The 19,592-nt window shown below is 40.9% G+C and overlaps 1 protein-coding gene across 2 annotated transcripts in view; it reads left to right on the top strand.

Moving 5' to 3' along the window:
• ZNF277 (zinc finger protein 277) overlaps positions 1-19,592 on the top strand; it is a 122,404-nt gene that overhangs the window by 47,806 nt on the left and 55,006 nt on the right. For both annotated transcript variants that reach the window (XM_080927608.1, XM_080927609.1), the window contains exon 2: positions 17,944-18,145. In XM_080927608.1, coding sequence (XP_080783734.1) covers positions 17,944-18,145 — 202 coding nt within the window. The remainder of the gene's footprint in view (positions 1-17,943; positions 18,146-19,592) is intronic.

The following is a 19,592-nucleotide window of genomic DNA, read 5'->3' as shown; positions in this document are numbered from 1 at the left end:
TGCTTCTATTTCTTTAGGTGTTATGGAATTATTTAGATGGTATATCTGGTCCTGGTCTAACTTAACTTTAGTACCTTGTATTTGTCTAGGAATTCATCCATTTCCTCCAGATTTTTCAGCCTTGTTGAGTATAGGCTTTTGTAGTAGGATCTGATAATTTTTTTGAATTTCCTCAGTTTCAGTTGTTATTTCTCCACTTTCCTTTCTGATTTTGTTGTTTGGATACTCTCTCTTCCCCCTCTAGTTAGTCTGGCTAAGGGTTTATCAATCTTGTTAATTTTCTCAAAGAACCAGCTCTTGGTTTTGGTGCTTCATTGAATGGTTGTTTTTTTTTTGTTTTGTTTTTGTTTTTGTTGTTTTTGTTGTTGTTGTTGTTGTTGTTGTTGTTTGTTTCTATTTGGTCTATTTCTGCCCTAAGTTTGATTATTTCTTGCTGTCTACTACTCTTAGGTGTATCTGCTTCCTTTTGTTCTAGAGCTTTCAACTGTGCTGTCAAGTTGCTAGTGTATGCTCTCTCCGGTTTATTTTTGGAAGCACTCAGAGTTATGACTTTTCCTTTCAGTACTGCTTTCATTGCATCCCATAGGTTTGGGTATGTTGTGTTTTCTTTTTCATTAAACTTTAGAAAATCCTTAATACCTTCTTTATTTCTTCTTTGACCATGCTATCGTTTAATAGAGCATTGTTTAGTTTCCATGTGCATATGGGCTTTTTGTTGTCTTTGTTGTTATTAAAGACCAGTCTTAGACCACGGTGATCTGATAGGATGCATGGGAGGATTTCAATCTTCTTATATCTATTGAGGCTCATTTTGTGACTGATTATATGGAGGAGGTGCCGTGAGGTGCTGAGAAGAAGGTGTATTCTTTTGTTTTAGGATGATATATTCTGTAGATGTCTATTAATTCCAATTGGTTCTTAACCTCTGCTAGTTTCACTGTGTCCTTGTTCAGTTTCTGTTTCCACGATCTATCCATTGATGAGAGTGAGGTGTTGAGGTCTCCCACTATTATTGTGTGGGGTGCAATGTATTTTTTGAGCTTTAGTAGGGTTTTTTTTTTTTTTTTTTTTTTATGAATATGGGTGCTCTTGTATTTGGAGCATATATGCTAAGGATTGAGAGTTCCTCCTGACAAATTTTCCCTGTAATGAGTTAAAATTGTCCTTCCTTATCTTTTTTGATAACTTCTGGTTGAAAATCTACTTTATTCGATATTAGAATGGCCCCTCCAGCTTGCTTCTTGGGGCTGTTTGCTTGGAAGTTTTTTTCCCACCCTTTTACTCTGAGATAGTGTCTGTCTTTGTCTCTGAAATGAGTTTCCTGTATGAAGCAAAATCCTGGATTCTGTTTATATATCCAGTCTGATAGCCTATATCTTTTTATTGGGGAATTGAGTTCATTTATGTTAACAGATATTAAAGAATAGCGGTTGCTGTTTCCTGCTATTTTTGCTTTTAGAAGTAGAATTGTGCCCGTGTGTCTTTCTTCTTTTGGTTTTCTTGCTTAGGTATTTTCTTGTTTTTACTAGGATGTAATTTCCCTCCCTGTATTGGGTTTTCCACCTATAATTTGTTGTAGTGCTGGATTTGTGGTCAGATATTGTGTGAATTTATTTTTTTCCTGGAATATCTTGGTCTCTCCATCTATGGTGATTGAGAGTTTTGCTGGGTATAGCATCTTGGGCTGACACTTGTGTTCTCTTAGGGTCTGCATGATGTCTGTCCAGGATCTTCTAGCTTTCATAGTCTCTGTTGAGAAGTCAGGTGTGGTTCTGATTGGTCTGCCTTTATATGGTACATGACCTTTTTCCCTTACTGCTTTTAGTATTCCTTCTTTGCTTTGGGCACTTGGCGTTTTAACTATTATGTGTCAGGAGGAATTTCTTTTCTAGTCCAATCTATTTAGAGTTCTGTAGGTTTCTTTTATGCTCATAATCATCTCATTTTTAAGGGTAGGGATGTTTTCTTCTATGATTTTGTTGAAGATATTTACTGTGCCTCTTTTTTTTTCTTTTTTTTTAACAACTTTATTTTACAAAACAAAGATAAATGTACAGATTTTAAGCATTGTTTGCATAAAATTATACAATACATTTTTGTCAGTACTTTTTTTTCAGATTTTAAAATAATTTTTACATAAAACTGTATGAATATATTTTTTAGTCAGTACTTGATTTTTTTAAAGGTTTGATAGCATGAATTGAAAACTTAATAGTTACAATGAGCATAAAGTACATGTAAAACAAAATGTAACATGGAAATAGTCAAAGTTTTCTTGTTGTATAGAGATTTTTTTGTTTTGTTTTGTTTTATTTTTTTCATTTCTTGGACTTCATACAGTCTGTGAGTTGTTTCTGGGGCAGTGCGAGCCTCTGGGGTTAGCATCCCATTATCAGTGACTGCATATTATGTCTGTTCTTTTGTGACTGGGTTATCTCACTCAGAATTATATTCTCTAGATGCAGCCATTTTCTTAAGAATTTGGTCAAGTCATTGTTTCTGGTGGCTGAGTAGTATTCCATTGTGTAAATGTACCACAATTTTTGCATCCATTCATCTTCTGAAGGACATCTGGGTTCTTTCCAGCTTCTGGCTATTATAAGTAGAGCTGCTATGAACATTGTGGTGCATATATCTTTGTTGTGTACTAAGGTGTCTCTGGGGTATATGCCCAGAAGTGGAATAGCTGGGTCTTTAGGTAGTATTATGTCTAATTTTCTGAGGTATCGCCAGACTGATTTCCAGAGTGGTTGTATTAGTTTGCAACCCCACCTACAGTGGAGAAGGGTTCCTCTTTCTCCGCAACCTCGCCAGCATCTGTTGTTGTCTGAGTTTTGGATCTTGGCCAATCTGACTAGTGTGAGGTGGAATCTCAGGGTTGTTTTGATTTGCATTTCCCTGATAGCTAAAGATGTTGAGCACTTCCTCAGATATTTCTCAGCCATTCGATATTCCTCAACTGAGAACGTTTTGTTTAGCTCTATACCCCATTTTTTAATAGGGTTATTTGATTCTCTGGTGTCTAGCTTTTTGAGTTCTTTGTATACCTTAGATATTAGGCCTCTATCTGATGTGGAGTTGGTAAAAATCTTTTCCCATTCTGTTGGCTGCCGTTTTCTTTACTGTGCCTCTTAATTGATATTCTTCGCCCTCTTCTATTCCTATTATCCTTAGGTTTGGTCTTCTCATTGTGTTCTGGATCTCCTAGATATTTTGGGTTAGGAGCTTTTTGGCTTTTGCATCTTCTCTGTCTGTTTGTCTATGTTTTCTTTCCATGTTGTCTTTGGTCCCTAAGATTTTCTCTTCCATCTCTTGTAGTCTGTTGGAGATGCTTGCATCTGTGACTCCTGATTTCTTTTTTAGGTTTTCTACCTCCAGGGTTTTCTCTTTTAGTGTTTTCTTTATTGATTCCATTTCCATTTTAAATCCTTCTTCAGTTCCTTCATCTCTTTGGTTATGTTTTCCTCTAGTCCTTTTATTTCTTTGAGTGTTTTTCTTGTTTCTTCTTTTAAAGCTTCTATTTCTATATGCTTTTCCTCCCTTTCTTGTTTAAGTATCTCTCTTCATTTTGAGGTATGATTTTGTGTCTGATTCTTCTTTTCCTGGAGTGTTTAGTATTCCGCTGTTTGCTTTGATGGGAGAGCTGGGTTCTGGTGTTGTCAGGTTGTCTTGGTTTCCATTGGGTAAGTTCTTTCACTTTCATCTTGCCATCTTTTTGTCAGTGATTGTTTCCTGTCTCTCCCGTGTGTCTGGCCTGTGTTCCTGGATCTCCGCTGTTCCTGGTGGCAGATGGCCTGTGTGTTTGTTCTGTACCCACAGGCCCTCCGGGTGGAAACCGAGTCCCTATGGCAGAGTTCCTGCTCCCCTGAACCACTGGGGGGGAGCGCTTTCTGTGCACTCAGCCCAGACCTCTCTGCACCCCAGCTACTCGCCTTGTCCCTCTGTCTCACTTTTAAGATTGAGTCTCTATGGGATCTGTACTCTGAGTCATTGCCTCCGGGACTTGGTCTTAAGTGAAGCTGCATTTTCACACAGTTAAGTGTTTTTCTCCTCTCTGTATGGCAGTTGTAGATCTGGATTTGGAGAGGGATAAAGCATTGTAGTAGAATTAGTGAGACAGTGTGCTTTGGTAGCCAAATATTGTTTGTCAGCGCATTGCTGAAAAGACCCGGAGTTGCTTGGGGAGGGATAGAACCTTGATGGCTTGGCTGCAGCTGTGTAGCAGTGAGCCGACCAGTCCTTTGGCACAGTGGACATTGGTTCATGTAGCAAGGACAGTCCAGACACTTCCCCAAAGAAGGGACAAAGCTCCAGGAAAATTATTTTCTTGTCCATCGGGTGGAGGTTGATTTTTTTTTCTTCTCGCTCACTTACAGTTGTGCTGCTGTTTCAGAATCACACTTATATGTGATTGATACCACACTTCTTTAATCCACCCTCTCAGAATCAAATGCTCACTGTGATCTAGAGGCTGAGTTGTGCTGTCAGAAGTGGCCAGCAGATACATACCTTATTCGTACCAGTGCATCCTGCCCTAAAAATGCTCTGTCCGACCCAAGTATTCCAGCTCTAATATGAATGTGCATTCTAAAAAACCACACATTTAAATAACAGACCTTAGGTAGGAAACAGAATAAATGACAGATCACTAAAAATCAGTGGACTTTGATGGCAGAGCAGTCCTAATAAACAGCAGACAGGTAAATCGTGATGCATGTACATCCAGGTGAACCTTACATCCTTCGATGTTTAGATTCATATTCTTACCCTTAAAACATAGGTCTTTGGGGGCATTGCTTTTAATAAAGGTTAGTTTTATTAAAGTTAAGTGTCTGGCCCAAAGAGAATAGATCTGTCAGTCAGGTGTGCTTTGTACACAGGCAGGTGATGTCCTCCCACATCCAGCTACACGTTCAGCTTCCACAGGAAAAGATGGCAGTTCCTGAGGCTCCACCTTGCCTTAAGGAAAGATCTTTTATGTACCCAGCATCTACAAAGCTAACTGACATTAAAGGAGAAAACTCAGTAAGTGATGATTTATTTACATGTTATAAAATCTTCTTTAGTTTACTGTCTGTAAGACAATTTTATTCATTGCAAAATATCACTTCTAAATTAAAATGCTTTTTCTCACAAAAGAAAGCTACTTTTATCTTCTTATGCTAACTTATAAAGTCTCATAATTGATCATAATAGGTTTTTGTTACAACCTTGGTTTGTTGTGTCACATAAATCATGTCCCTGCTATCCTAAAGAAATTACATTAGCATCTCTGTATGAAAAAAACCAGCATGTTTTGAAAGCTCCTGAGTTGATTCCTAAGGACCATCATGGTTGAGAGTCACTGCCTGAAAATCAAAATGACTGAAGGTATTCATTAGTGTCATATTTAGTATGGTAGCATTTAGACATTGTTACCTAAGTCAGCGCTAGTTGGATTAACTGCTGGCAAAACTCAGTGTTATTGTCATATGAGTCATTTACAGAATATGCTGTGTAGGCTGACTGAAATACCTATTCTTTCATAAAAATAAGGTTTACATCATTTGGAGGGGTTCATTTTTGTAATGTTGACTATAAACTATAGGAAAGGTGGCCCACTGAAACGGCCAGGCTAACAACTGTTTCTTATTGTCCGACATTATTTTACTCCCTCAACATTCGTTACCTTTCATATTTTTAAACAGCATCTCATGTATCCCAGGTGGTCCTGAATACCTATGTTGCCTGGGATCACCTTGAGTGTCTTACCTTTCTATGCCTATTTCCACAGTGCGTGGATCCTCAGTGCCTAGCTTATGGAGTGCTAGAGCTCAAACACAGAGCCTGCTGCATCCTATACAAGCACTCTACCAAGGAAGCCACGTCGCTACCCCCTCAAGATGTCTTTCTGATACAGTCAGACATGTAATTATACTGTCATGGGATAGAATTTCTGATAACAAACTTAAGAAGATCACATGTCACAGAGATAGGATTTGTGATTCTGAACTTCTCTGGAGACATACGATAATTGTCAATAGATGACTAAATTGAAGAAAAATTGTGGGGCACCGCCTGCACATTCTCCATTACAAGATGGCGCTGATATCCGGCTGGAGTTAGCAGTAAACAAGCCATGTGCGCACGTGCTGGGTAACTTTCCACTCCTTGAGCTCTGTCTCTCCTGTGGCATCATAGGGCCTGATGAGTTTCAACCAATCAGGGGGCTCCACGTCCAAGGCAAAGACTGATCCCTTTATAAGGGGACAGGCTAGATAGTTCATGGTCTTCGCTTCTACTTGATGTATGCTTATGCTCTGCCTCTCGAGAGCATTAAAGTTTACCGCAGAAGAATCCTATTTCGTGTGCCGCGTCGTTCTTGCAGGCGAGACGGTTGCGCGGGACAAAAAATATGCGGTAGTGTTCTGCATATGACCAACTCTTCACTGTTTACAAAAGCCATAAAGGCTGTTCAGAACTATATTTGTGTTAAAGCAGTCCAAATCCTAACAGGTAACTTAAAGGAAAGGCGTTTGTTTAAAATGTTACAAAGTAGAACCCGACCGAGCCAGCAGGCATGGCGTTGGCTGAGCTCTGCCTGTCTTGTTCACCTTTAGTGCTTTTGACAGTTTCAGTTGAGTTGATATGGCCATGAGCAGCCACCCGGTGGGAAACATGGCTTCCTAGAGAGCAATCCAGCTCAGATTTTTCCTTTGCTTCTTGGATTTGGCATAGCCTTTGCCTGAAAGTGTTGGTTTTTGGAGAAACCTTTACTACATTTTGGTAATACACTGATTATTAATTATAACTTTGTTTTTATTTCAAAATACCAAGATAATCGTTACTTTTCAACACGGATGCTTTTAGAGTCTTACTTACAGCGCAGGTTTATTATGAAGAAGACTGTGACCGTGAGACCTCAGCAGATGTACCAGTGCTGATAGTTCAGAAACATGCTCACTGTGTAGCTCTGCTGTGATAGTTACAGGCTGTCCTCTGAAGAAATGAGGCTGAAGTAGTCCATGCTAACTTAACATCTCAATAACAAGTCAAAAGGAATTGGGGCAAGTTTTCCTAAGTTTAGAATTGGTGCAGCATTTGCTGAATAAGATAGTAAAAATTGCTTGCCTTAAGAGTAGAGAATATGATTTTTATTCAAAGAAAAAATATTCTCAGCATAGATATTGATTTGAAAGCAGGACTTGACTTAATTTTAAATTAGAAATGTACAGTCAGCAACAAAACAAAGAATCTTCTCTTTAGTAGAAAGACAAAGGCTCTTTCCAAGAGTTAATATGGTGTTTTTATAAAGAGAAGATGTTTAACATAGAGCTTGGACTTCCCACATCTTTTCAAAAATTGTAAATAAGTAATATGCAGGACTTTTGTGTGAAAGTATATTAATTATTAATGTTAAGGTTTTTTTAGAGCCTAGAAATTATTCCTTATCTGTTCTTATAAAAACAACTAATTATACAGAGTTACTCATATTAATGAATCAAAACACTAGCACTAAGTCATAAAATATGACTTAGTCATCTAATTTTGCAAATAGAGATATATTAGTCCCACAAAAAAATTTATGACTCTATCCAAACCACTAATTATACTTAAAAGAGAACATCAGATAGGTAATTTATAGTTTTCTAGCTGCCAGCCCATTTCATTAAAATATTGACTAGACTACTAATTCTAAACTAATTTCCTGTCAAATGAAATAAATTAAATTATGCTAAGCATACCGCTGTGAATGTGTATGAATTTCTGGTAGGACTACACTTGTGTGCATACCATGCGTAAATGAGGGCCAATTAACCAACCAGATTTTCCTCCCATCGTTTTCTTACTAGAGTTAAATGAGTAGGAGCAGTCAACACAGTTTTTTCCCATTCTTGCTTCAAAGACTTTGCTTCTCAGTATCTTCTGTTACACTGATGCTTTGGCATCGTTGGCTGTAAGTTTTTATGATCGATGATGTTAACCATTAGCTCAGGTTAAGATGCCCTTCAGTAGATGAATGGATACAAAAATTGTGGTACATTTACACAATGGAGTACTACTCAGCTATCAGAAACAATGGCCTAACGAAATTCTTAAGAAAATGGATGCATCTAGAGAATATCATCCTGAGTGAGATAACCCAGTCACAAAAGAACAGACATAATAGGCAGTCACTGATACTTGGATACTAACCCCAGAAAGCTCTGAACACCCCAGAAACAACCCACAGACTGTGTGAAGTTCAAGAAAAAAGAAAAAAAAAGAATATAATTTAATTAAAATAGAACTGTATCACATCCCCCTTTCCTTCCTACAGCCCCTCCCAGTTTCTCTCCTATCTCCTCAAATTAATAACCTTTTCCTATATTATTGTTACATATATACATATGTGTATGTATATGTACCCACAAATACTTTATTACAACCTTATAAAAAATGTATTTGTATACTTTTATGCAAAAATGCTTAAAAATCTGTACATTTATCTTTGTTTTTTAAAATAAAGTTAAAAAAAAAAGATTGTAGTGCCCAGCATTGTTTATACAGTTTTACTGTTGAGAAGTCATTCTGCATTCTACTAATGGGGGGGGGGGGTGTTTTACAAAGAACACAGCACAACAAAACAGAAATGCTGTGGCTCAGGTCTGTGCTTTGGAAGTAAAAACAAGAGGATTTGGAGTTCAAGGCTGGCCTGGACTAAATCAGACCTAAGCAGAGGTAAAGTTAGGTACTCTCTAAGAACCTAGCACCCATAATGTGTTAAAATGTATCACACATTCAGCCTTGAATTCCTCTTATTGCTTCAGCATCCATGGTGCTGGCCCTATTAAAGGAAGAATGATCATCTTAAGTGTTTGAAAGTATTTTTAAAAGTGTAGAGTTGGAGCAGCCGAGGAAATATCTTAGATGTGAAGGAATATTTAATGTAATTATATAACGTATAGTATGATCCTTCATCTACTTTTAGAATTGAGATCTCCTGTTGACAGTGAGCATTCCGGTAGAAGTAGCTTCTAGGGAAATGCATATACTTATTCATATGTGTGTTTGGAAGCATGCTTTCGCAGTGGAAATGGTGTACTACTTAGATGCTCACCATATTATAAGGGAGGGTTTGGTTTTGGCCTTTTCTCTTCCTGCCGTTTATTTCCTTTAAAATGCCATGGGTTTGCATGGTTTCCAGCAGCTGCTGCTTTCAGATTCTTCTTGCACTGATCAGGGAGGAAGGACTGGTTCTCTTCCAGAGAGAATTAAAAAGGTATCACGTATCACCAGAAGCACAGTTACTCCATAGCTAGATCCAGTCCTGTTGCTGTGAGCAAATAGCACACAGAGAAACTTGAGGGAGGACGTTTGTCTCATCTCACAGTCTGAGGACACAGTCTCAGCACATGGGAAGGAAACCATGGTAGCAGAACTGACTGGGTCCATGGCAGTGAGGACACGAGGCCCCTCCCTCATATCTATATAGATCAGGAAGCGAGGGAAGGGGGCTGTCAGTGCCCAGCTTGCCTTTGCCAACTCCTGTGTTTGTTAGCTCTGGACTTCGGCCCATAGAATGGGGCCACCCACACTCAGTCTGAGCCCCCCTGCAGTCAGTCCTCTGCAAACACCTCACAGACCTGACTGGTTTTTATCATACTTTATCCTTTTTATTTCTCTCTCTCTCTCTCTCTCTGTGTGTGTGTGTGTGTGTGTGTGCGCGCGCGCGCTCATTCTGTGCACATACATCCACATGCCTACAAAAGTCAAAAGAAAGTCTCAGCACCCCCAGACTGGATTATTGGCACTTGTGAGATGCCTGGCATGGATGATGAGAACCAAACTCTGGTCCTTGGAAAGCTCCATTAGCTGCTGAGCACTTGCTGTTCTGTGTCTCTGTCGCCCTTGGGCATTTCTTATACAATAAAGTTGAAGAGCACAATTAGCCATTGTAATAGCCTAGAAGTGAAACAATTGTCCAATTTAGTTTCCTACTTTGTTTTAACCAAAGTTGCCTGAGGGACAAAAATCTGAATCACTATATTTTCACCATTAGGTAGTATTGAAGCTTTAAAAAAGTGCCACAAAACAGAAACAGAAGCCAGAAGTTAGGGCTGGGATTCTAGGTTACTTTTTTACTATAATAATGGAGAGGATCTTGGTCAGCGCTATGGAAGGTACCCTCCAGTCTACTCATGGGAAAGAGGTCCTCCTCTCCTCTACCAGTTCACACCCAGGACCACTTTTAGGAGCATCTGAACATGATGAGAGTTTTTTAAACAAGAATTGATCTACAAATACTCAGCTTCTATCCTCACAGAATGTGGCAGATGGACAGGGCTTTGGGATCATATAAGAATAAAATATGGGGTATTTCTAAAAGGATTGTCCATGACAATAGCTTTGATATTAAAGCAAGAGTGTTGCCATGTATTGTCACATGACTTCTCCCTGACTCACCTTCACTCTCAGTGATACATACATATAAACTGAGCAAAACCAGTTGCTTCAAGTTCCCAATAGCCTGGCTTGCCTGCAGTGATGGTCTATAACCCAGAATTAAAAGACAAATCAACCCTGTTCCTTTACATTGCTTTCATCACAGCCTTAAGAAACAGAATCAAAGAGCCAAGTGTCCATTAACCTCTAAAATAAATGTTCGCTAAGTTTCTCTCATTTAATATAGCAACAAAAAGCTAACAAACACTGTTCCCATATACATTGTAAATAAAAATAGCAATAAAATGCTAACATAGCACTGTTTACACATTAGTAGACCAAGTAAAAGAAACTGTCACTAGGAAACAGGATTCCTGACTATTAAGCATTTTGTAGTTCCCTGAACCATTTAAGAATCAAAAGGCAAATCCCACATGTACATAATCTTAAATACAGTTTTACACTGAACTCAGAAACCTAGAGAGTATAAATCATCTGTGTGCCTATTAACCCCAACTTCTGAACTAGTATGTAAAATCTAATGTGACTCAGCAGCTACACATGGTGGTCTAAATTAGTGAAATACACTAGGAAGTTAATGTACCCCCCTCTGTTGGCATGCTAAGAACTTAGTGCCCACATACATGAAGGCCTCCAGTTTTGCAGATCAATAGCCCTGAGTAACACCGTGGCTGTAACTGAGACAACCATTCCAGCTAGGCCCTCAGGACTGTTTTGCTTTTAATCTTACCTTTTATCTTTAGTTTTGTCTTAGTGAATTCTCCATAACGATAGTTATAAATCTTTCCCACGTTTCTTTAAGGCCCGTGTTTAAGATGAATGGAGCTTGTCTCATGTCATCTCTGAGGCTAGCTTGTCTTCCATTTTTATTAAATATATTGTGCATGCTCCCTTATTTCTTACTATATCGTCCTGCAACAATGTCAGAGATATACAAATACCAACAATATAATCAGGACTTAAAAAGCAGGAAAATGGGTTTGTTTTGTTTCAGGAGCCCAGGCTCCCTATTCGGTAGCTCTATGTTGAGAAATTTGCACCTTTCTCCATCTCAGATATACAGCCAACCTCGGTCTGTAAAAATAACAACAGCTTAGCAGTTTTTGAGACACGTCCCTGTTGTAAGGAGCTGTAATTCTGTTCACTGGTTCACTTTTCCGTCAACATGACACTACAGAGTCATCTGAGAAGATAGAACCTCTACTGAGAAAATGCTTATTAAACTAGCCTGTTGGCAAATCTTTGGGGCATTGATGTGGGAGCAGGGCCCAGACCGATGAGGGTGTGGCTCCCCCGGGGCAGATGGCCCTAGATTCTGTAAGAAACGAGCTGAACAATCCATGAAGAGCAAACCAGTAAGCAGAATTTCTCAGGGGTCTCTACTCTGTTCCTGTTGTCTCGTTCCTGCCTTCAGTTCACTTCATAATGAATTGTGATTGGAACATGGAAGCCAGGTGAATCCTTTCCTCCACAAGTTGATTTTGGCCATGGTTTTGAATCACAGCAACAGAATAGGACACTCTGACTCCTAATAAAACTTTTCTTGCTTGCCTTTCAAGGACAAGATTCAGCTTCTTTTCAGTTTATGTGTATGGCATCCATGTCTGTTGCTTCCCGTTAAGTCCTTCATTTAATTCTTAGAACTCTTTCCAGGGGCAGTCATGAGGAGTAGAAGCAGAATGGGATGGCATAGCCATGTCCCTGTAAAGTACAGAGTCAATGCCCTGTCTTCCAGTGCTTACTTCAGTGACTTGACCTCTCCCCCTCTCCCTCCTCCCTCCCTCCTCCCACCTCCCTCCCTTCCTCCCTCCCTCCTCCCACCTCCCTCCCTCCCTCCCTCCCTCCTCCCACCTCCCTCCCTCCCTCCCTCCTCCCACCTCTCTCCCTCCCTCCCTCCCTCCCTCCTCCCCCTCTCTCCCTCCCTCCCTCCCTCCTCTTACCTCTCTCCCTCCCTCCCTCCCTCCTCCCACCTCTCTCCCTCCCTCCCCCTCTCTCTTCCCTCCCTCCCTCCCTCCCTCCTCCCACCTCTCTCCCTCCCTCCCTCCCTCCCTCCTCCCACCTCTCTCCCTCCCTCCCTCCTCCCACCTCTCTCCCTCCCTCCCTCCTCCCACCTCTCTCACTTAACTTGGTTTTAAAGTCTATTGAGTGAAATCTACACACTTAACAATCTTAAACTCACATTACTACTAGCTATATGATATTGTTGTACAGCACATATCCTCAACATTTGTTTTTGTTTTCCTAGTGGTCATCATACAACAAGCTTAAAATCTTATCTCATTGTGGTTTTGATTTCCCTAGTAACAATATTGAGCCCCTCTTCATAAACCTGTTGGCTATTCATTTATCTTCTTTGGAGGCGCATCTTTTGAAGTCCTTTGACTAGCTTTTTAACCTGGGTTTGTTCTGTTCTTTTACTGGGTTAAGGGCCGTCTTACATGTGGCAGATATCAACCCCGTGTTGTGGACTGTTCCCTTTACAAGTGGCATTTCAGAGTACAACACTTGATTTCTCTTGTGGCAGCAGCAGATTCGAATGGCATATGTCCATGGCTGCCATAGCTTCTGAATCATACTCTACCAAAATCACAGGATGACTCGCGTGGACGTTCAGCCTGAAGAAACGCTATCGGAGAGTAAGCATTTGACATTCCGAGCTCTTATCCTTAAGTCAGTAAAGTCACCAATACTCAACATAGGATCTCTTCAAACTTCACCTTCTTGGAGATGGAGGCTTTTCATTTGTTTGTTTGTTTGTTTTTATATACATTGTCTAAATGGTGAATGCTCAAAGTGAGAACTAAATCAGATAGCTTGCTGCAGTTTGTAATATACATGTGAAGTAAGTTGGGGCCAAAGCAGAATTTCTAAGGTGCCTTTGGCTCTTTGTTCAAAGGAGCTGGATTCCTTCTGTTTTTGAGGATGTAATGCCATGGTAGCAATGGGTTATATATTGCTGTATCTATTTGCTTTTGGCAGTGCAGTAAAATGTAGACCAGATACTCATTACAGCTGTTAGACATTAGAAGGGATTTACATTTTCTGACCCGGCACTTAGTATTTGTTGGCACTCTTTGGAGAAAAATAGACTCTTTGGCTTGCTGCCTAATTTATGGCTTGTTCTGCTGTTGAAGACACTCACACTTGCTACTGAGTTCAAGATATTCACATTGCTAGTGCTCTGAGTCATTGGTATCCAGGGAGCAGTATAGGGATTACTACTTGGTAAAACTGCACTTCTTCCGTGTAAGCTGAGGACTTGAAATCAGTGTTTTTAACACCCAAGGGCCTGGGTTTGACTCACAGCACCAGAAAGAAAGGTATCCACAGGAAATGGTACTCACTCAGAAACATTTGTTCTGCTGTGAAGCCTGTAGTTGGGGCCCAGGCCTACTCCATATAAACTTCCTTTGTGGAGTATTATAATCTACCATGCATTCCAAATGCTACTTGTTCTTTGCAGTTAGATGTCCTTTCTTCCATGAAGAATATTTTAAAAAGTTAAATTCCAATAACATGTAACGTACCAAGGCTAGGCGAGGGTTTGAGGTCAATCTGAGCTATATAGGTAGACTCCAAATCAACAGAAAGACAAAGACAGATAAATTGTAACTTGTATACTGAGTAATGCTCATTTCCAGCTTAGAATTCATTTCCATTTTTAATCATTACTAGTTGCCGTTGTGCCTGTTATGCCAAGGCCCCAGCACTAAATAAAGATGGAGCTGTAAATACAGCTGGACTATCCTTAATCCCAAGCAGGAAAGTTCCACTAAAGACAGGCACAGGTGTTTCCTAAAATGGGACTTTCCTAGAAACTTAACATTAGAACTCTAGTTCAAAGGACCTCTGGCCTGTTATTCATTCTTTCATGTCTTCATTTAACAAACATTTGTCAAATACCAACGTTGTACCAGCCACTGTAGTCTACACAAGACATAAAAATAAGCCCTTGACCTTGAGTTCACAGACAAACATAGTGTTAGAGACACATATATAAATAATTGTAGTGATGCGTGAAGAGATGGTGCGGGTCAAGCCTAGTGGGGAACTTTGGAGAGCAGAGGCTGGCAAACAACAGTTCAAGAGCTTCACAAGAGTGCCCGTTTCTGCTTTGTGCCTACCAACCCAAAGAGGAACATGTAACTTCTGAGGTCATACTTCTTGCCCATCCTTCTCATACAACCTAACCATTTTCTCTCTTCTCTGTGTTGGAATCTGAAATCCTTGACTGACGTTCCAATTTATAGAGAGATCCTGTCTTAGAGTTTCTTTTGCTGCAACAAAGCAGTATGACCAGAGGCAAGCTGGGGAGGAACGGGTTTATCTGGCTTATACTTCCACATCCTAGTCCATCAATGTGGAGGAAGCCAGGACATGAACTCAAGCAGGGCTGGTACCTGGAGGTCAGAGCTGATGTAAAGGCCATGGGGGAGTGCTGTTGACTGCCTTGCTCCACACTGGCTTGTTCAGCTGCGTTTCTATATATAATAACTCCAGTTCCCATCTGCAGTAATTTACAAACCACAGGTTCCTCGGATGGAAGACTTTCTCATCCATGATGTCACTTTCACTCCTTTGCCATGGCAGGTAATTCTGCTTCCGTACATGTGGCTTTTGTGTCTGTTCACTCCGGAATGACTTGAGGAAAAGAAAAGTTGGGATTAGCCATATAAAAAGATGAAAACAAATCACAGAAGACCAGAGTTTACAGCAAGTCCTTTGGAAAAATAAACAAAACCCATGATGGAAGAAAATGTGGGGTACTGAGCATACAACAAAAGCTGCCAGTAGAGGTGGAATCAGGACACTGGCAAATGCACATAAATTCAGAGTGGCTTAGAAATACACACACATTCAAAACGGCAGTGGAAGTAGGTGTTGAAGGAGAATTCAAGTTGGAAAATTTTGGGTACTGAGAGCAGAATAATGTATTTGAGTTCTGATTGAACCGTATCTGTAAACTATTACTCTTCTCTCTTCCTTTCTCAGTTCTGTGATCTGGAAGATGGGATTAGAATACCTTTACAGAATGACAGCTAGGGTTGAGGAAATGCCCCAGAGCACTACTGGGGCTTACCAGGGGGAAATTCCCAAATTCCTTCTGATGGCAGTGATGGTTGCTATTACCATATGCTTATTTTCAGACAAAAGGAACTTACAAATACCGCAGTCACATTGTGGGAGAATGTAAATGGCGCTTGTTATGTGTCTGTTGGGTTATGTTTGCTAGCACTGTCTTTATTTAAGACAGCTGTTTTCTTAATTAAGAATCTTTTACCCATTGACAATTCCACACATGTATACAGTGTATTTTGATCATATTTACCCCTAACTCTTCTCTTCCTCTCCCCTCAGAACCACTCCCAACACAGCTCTCAACTTCACGTCCTCCTCTTCTTTTTTTTCTAATAACCCACGAAGTCCCATTGGTGCTGCACTAGCGTGAAACCATCCACCAGAGCAGGGCAGCCTACCAGAGGCCGCACCCCAGGGGAAAGCTGACTTATCATCGTCCCCTTAGCAGCTACCAGTCCCCTCCTTAGCTAAGCCTTGTGAGCCCCTCTCTCCTTCATGCTGGGTTGCTGACTGGCTTGATCTTTGGTGGGTAACCACAGCTACCCTGGTTTCAGCCATATCCTGCTCAGAAGGCAGCACATCTCCGCACTCTGCCTCATCCGCCAGCTTTTACATCCTTTTTGGCCCCTCTCCCTTTTGGGGGGGGCTCTCCTATGATGTTTCCTGAGCCTTGCAATGGGGTGGCATTCATGTCTTCTTTAAGGCTGTGTGCCGAACAGTTACTTACTCCCAGCACTTTGGCCAGGGTCTGTATTCACCACTCCCCACTGCGTGTGCTGCCACGGTTGTCCTTGGCAGGCAGAGGACTGCTAACAGCAATTCCATTACTAGTACTTTCAGAGCGCTGGCCTGTTTTAAGTGCTCTCCTAGTGTCAGGTCCACTCAGCACCCTCCTTATTACTAATCCAGAGTCTTAGGGACACGTGAACAGACTTTACTATGGCTAGAGTGTGTGAGAGGGGTGTGTTAAAATCTTCTCCTGTGCACACTTCCCTCTGCAGCCGTGCTTCGAGCCATCCTGCCTCTAGCTTTCCCTGAATGTCTGCGGTCACATTCTCTTGATCCTTTATCTCCTTATCGAGTGAACTTATGTGTGTCCTCTGACAGACTGTGAGCACTCTGACCTTGCTGACAAGGCTCATGCCATGCAGTAGTGCACAGAAGACCTGCACTTGTAGACACGCCATTGGTGTTTAAGTGACTGAACGCTTGCACCTATGTGACTTGTCTGACTCTTGGCTCATGGTCAGCCGTGTCGCAGCAGCTGCTTTAATGTTACTCACTTAAGCATGGCTTGAGTGATAAGGTAAGAGTAGAAGTTAAAAACATAATGAAATATTGGCATTAACCGAATTCCAAAATTCATCAGTCGGATAGCTCTTTTTCTAATTCTGGGGATTGGCAGTAATGCCTCACACATGTTAACCAAGCTCTGCACCACTGAGCTGTATCTCCAGCCCTCTATTTACTTTTTAGTTCAAGGTGGGATCCCATTAAGTTGCCCAGGCTAACCTTGAACTTGCTCTGTATCCCCAGCGACATTTGAACTTAAGCTCCTCCTGCCTCCGCCTTCCAGCTATGACAGGCCTGAACCACCAAGCCTAGCAGTTTCCTCTTTCTGAAGAAATGTCCCTTTCCTTCTGCAAATGCAAAAGCTGACCCTAGTTTCCACTGGCGGTTATTACCCACTCAAGAGCTGGAATAAGATGGCAGGTCTAGGGTTCTTCCTCGGTAGGCTAACAAGACATCTTGACACAACCGCCTTAGTTTGAAGCCCTGACAAAAGAGACATGGAGACCCTAAAGCACTTGCAGATCCTGTAAAGGACATAAGAAAAAGGAATAGAACAGGCCAGGAAAGAGTTACGTGTGAGTCTATCACTCGACTCACGAAAGGTGATGCATCTAACGCACCACCACGTAATGAGCGAATGACAGAGATGACGCAGAGATCGCTGCCTCAGCCGTGCACATGCTGTTTCAAGCCAGTCTAGGAAGTGCATTCCTTACATGGCTTGTGATCAGAAATAAGGAGGCTTTCAGTCAGATGTATTAGAAAGAGGTTGACATGAGCTGTGTGGGGGCTTACTGAGTTCCATGGTCACTTTGGACCCTAACCCAGATGTTGCTGTTTCCACTTACTAGTACTCAGAATCGCAGCCACTGGCCAGGGCCCAAGAAGAAAACTTCAACAGCTACATCTACAAATGGGTTTCCCCATTCACGCAAGGAGCAAGGCTGCAAGTTCCATTGCGGAATGGCTGTGGCTGTGTGCCAAATGACAGCAAGGTTCTCTCTGGTGCTCTCAACTTTCTTTTTTCTTTTGGAAGTATATAAAATGTCTCCAGGCTCCTTTCAATGCAGGAGGTAAGAAATCCTGGATGAAAAGATTACGAGTTGGTTTCAGCCTGTCTTTCTCCCTCTTTTGTGCCTCTCACAGACAGTAAAGACTGCATCCTGGAGCCGCTTTCCCTGCCAGAGAGTCCAGGTGGCATCGCCGCTTCAGAAGCGCCTCCATCTGTGCCTTGTATTTTCTGTGAAGAACATTTTCCCGTGACTGAACAAGACAAACTTTTGAAGCACATGATTATCGAGCATAAGATTGTCATAGCTGATGTGAAGCTCGTTGCAGATTTCCAAAGGTAAATCGTGGTTTCGCCTATAAAATAATTCCCTCTGGACTGGAGGTTTTACCTACACAGAAAGGAGTCTCTATACAGATACGGAAGTCCATGTTGTCATGTTTGGGGATCTTTTTTTCTTAGTTTTTTTTTTTTTTTATTACAATCTTTTGTCAATGAGCATGTAAGTTGTGATTCATTAAGACATGGAGTACAGTTTTTACTGAGAAGACGTCATATAGTTGGTGACTTCGGCAGTTACTGTAGAGTGTCACCTCAGCATTACAATGTCAGTGCTGATTGTCTCTCAGGTCACCTACGTCATTGCCAGTGAGCAGCCTGATTCTTTCCCTCGGCCTTCCAAACAGCAGGCTGTATTATTAACAGTGGATAGACTGTGAAAACCAGGCTGGACTGGAACTTGGTCCAAGGAGCCTCTCAGCCTTGTGACGGGTTAGTAGTAAGCAGGTTAATGCAGTCACTGGTCCCTGGCCTGTCAAGTGTCAAGCACCACCTGGGATGTCTGATATAGAGGAGTCAGAATTTATTTGTATTTTGATTTCTGATGAAATTGCAATATTGCAGCCATTGCTTTAGTTATCAGTGCAGCTTTATACTAGTTTAAAAACCTAATTATCACTTACTGATAAGATTTAACTTATAAGAAAATTTCATTCAAGGTTCCACATTGTCTAGATCTTTAGAAAGACAGTTTGTTTGAGGCTGGAATAACCAGCATTCCTGGTTGGGGTGGGGGGTGGTAATCCAGCTGTTCTCAATTTCTGATGCCCTTCCAATGTCTGACACTAATAGGGAATATATGTAATATGCCGTATATGTATATGTGTGTGTGTGTATATACCTATAGCCACTAAGTATGGTTCATTTTTACCAGATGTTGCCTAGGATAGAGCAAGGATATCTGAATGATGTATGTCACCAACTGCTAAACTAATTTCTTGCACATTTTTATTGTGTTTCTCCTCATTTGTTATTCTCTATTCTGAAATTAGAGAGAAATGGTTGGTTAACGGAGTGTTATGAGAGCTTTGCAACATATACTTTTCTCAAGTTGTATTTAAAATATTTAAATCTGTTTGTTTAAGATACTTCTTAAGCTAGACATCTTCTAGTTCTTTTCTTCCCGAATTAGGGTGATGGAAATCGGCGTGTCTTGTTTTCCTCAGCTTCTCTTTGCTGTAAAATGACTTGTTTATAGCAAAAAGCAAGTGGGCTGCAGAAAAGTACAACCACCAGTGGCCACTGAGAAGTGTTAAACTTCCTCTTCTGCCCTTAAATCTGAGGAATGTTTAGATCAAAATTTGACTTTTCTCTTTTGTGTTTATGTATGATAAAGTGACCATACTTATAAGTTATTAATCTCTTATTGGCATTAATCCTATTGTTCATAAATGAGCAGATCAATCAAGCTACTTAGCTGAGTCTCAGCTTAGGAATCCATGCATGT

Source organism: Micromys minutus (assembly GCF_963924665.1).
Source record: "Micromys minutus genome assembly, chromosome: 1".
NCBI lineage: Eukaryota > Metazoa > Chordata > Mammalia > Rodentia > Muridae > Micromys > Micromys minutus.
The sequence above is the reverse complement of the archived record's forward strand: the minus strand, read 5'-3'. Positions and strand labels throughout refer to the sequence as shown.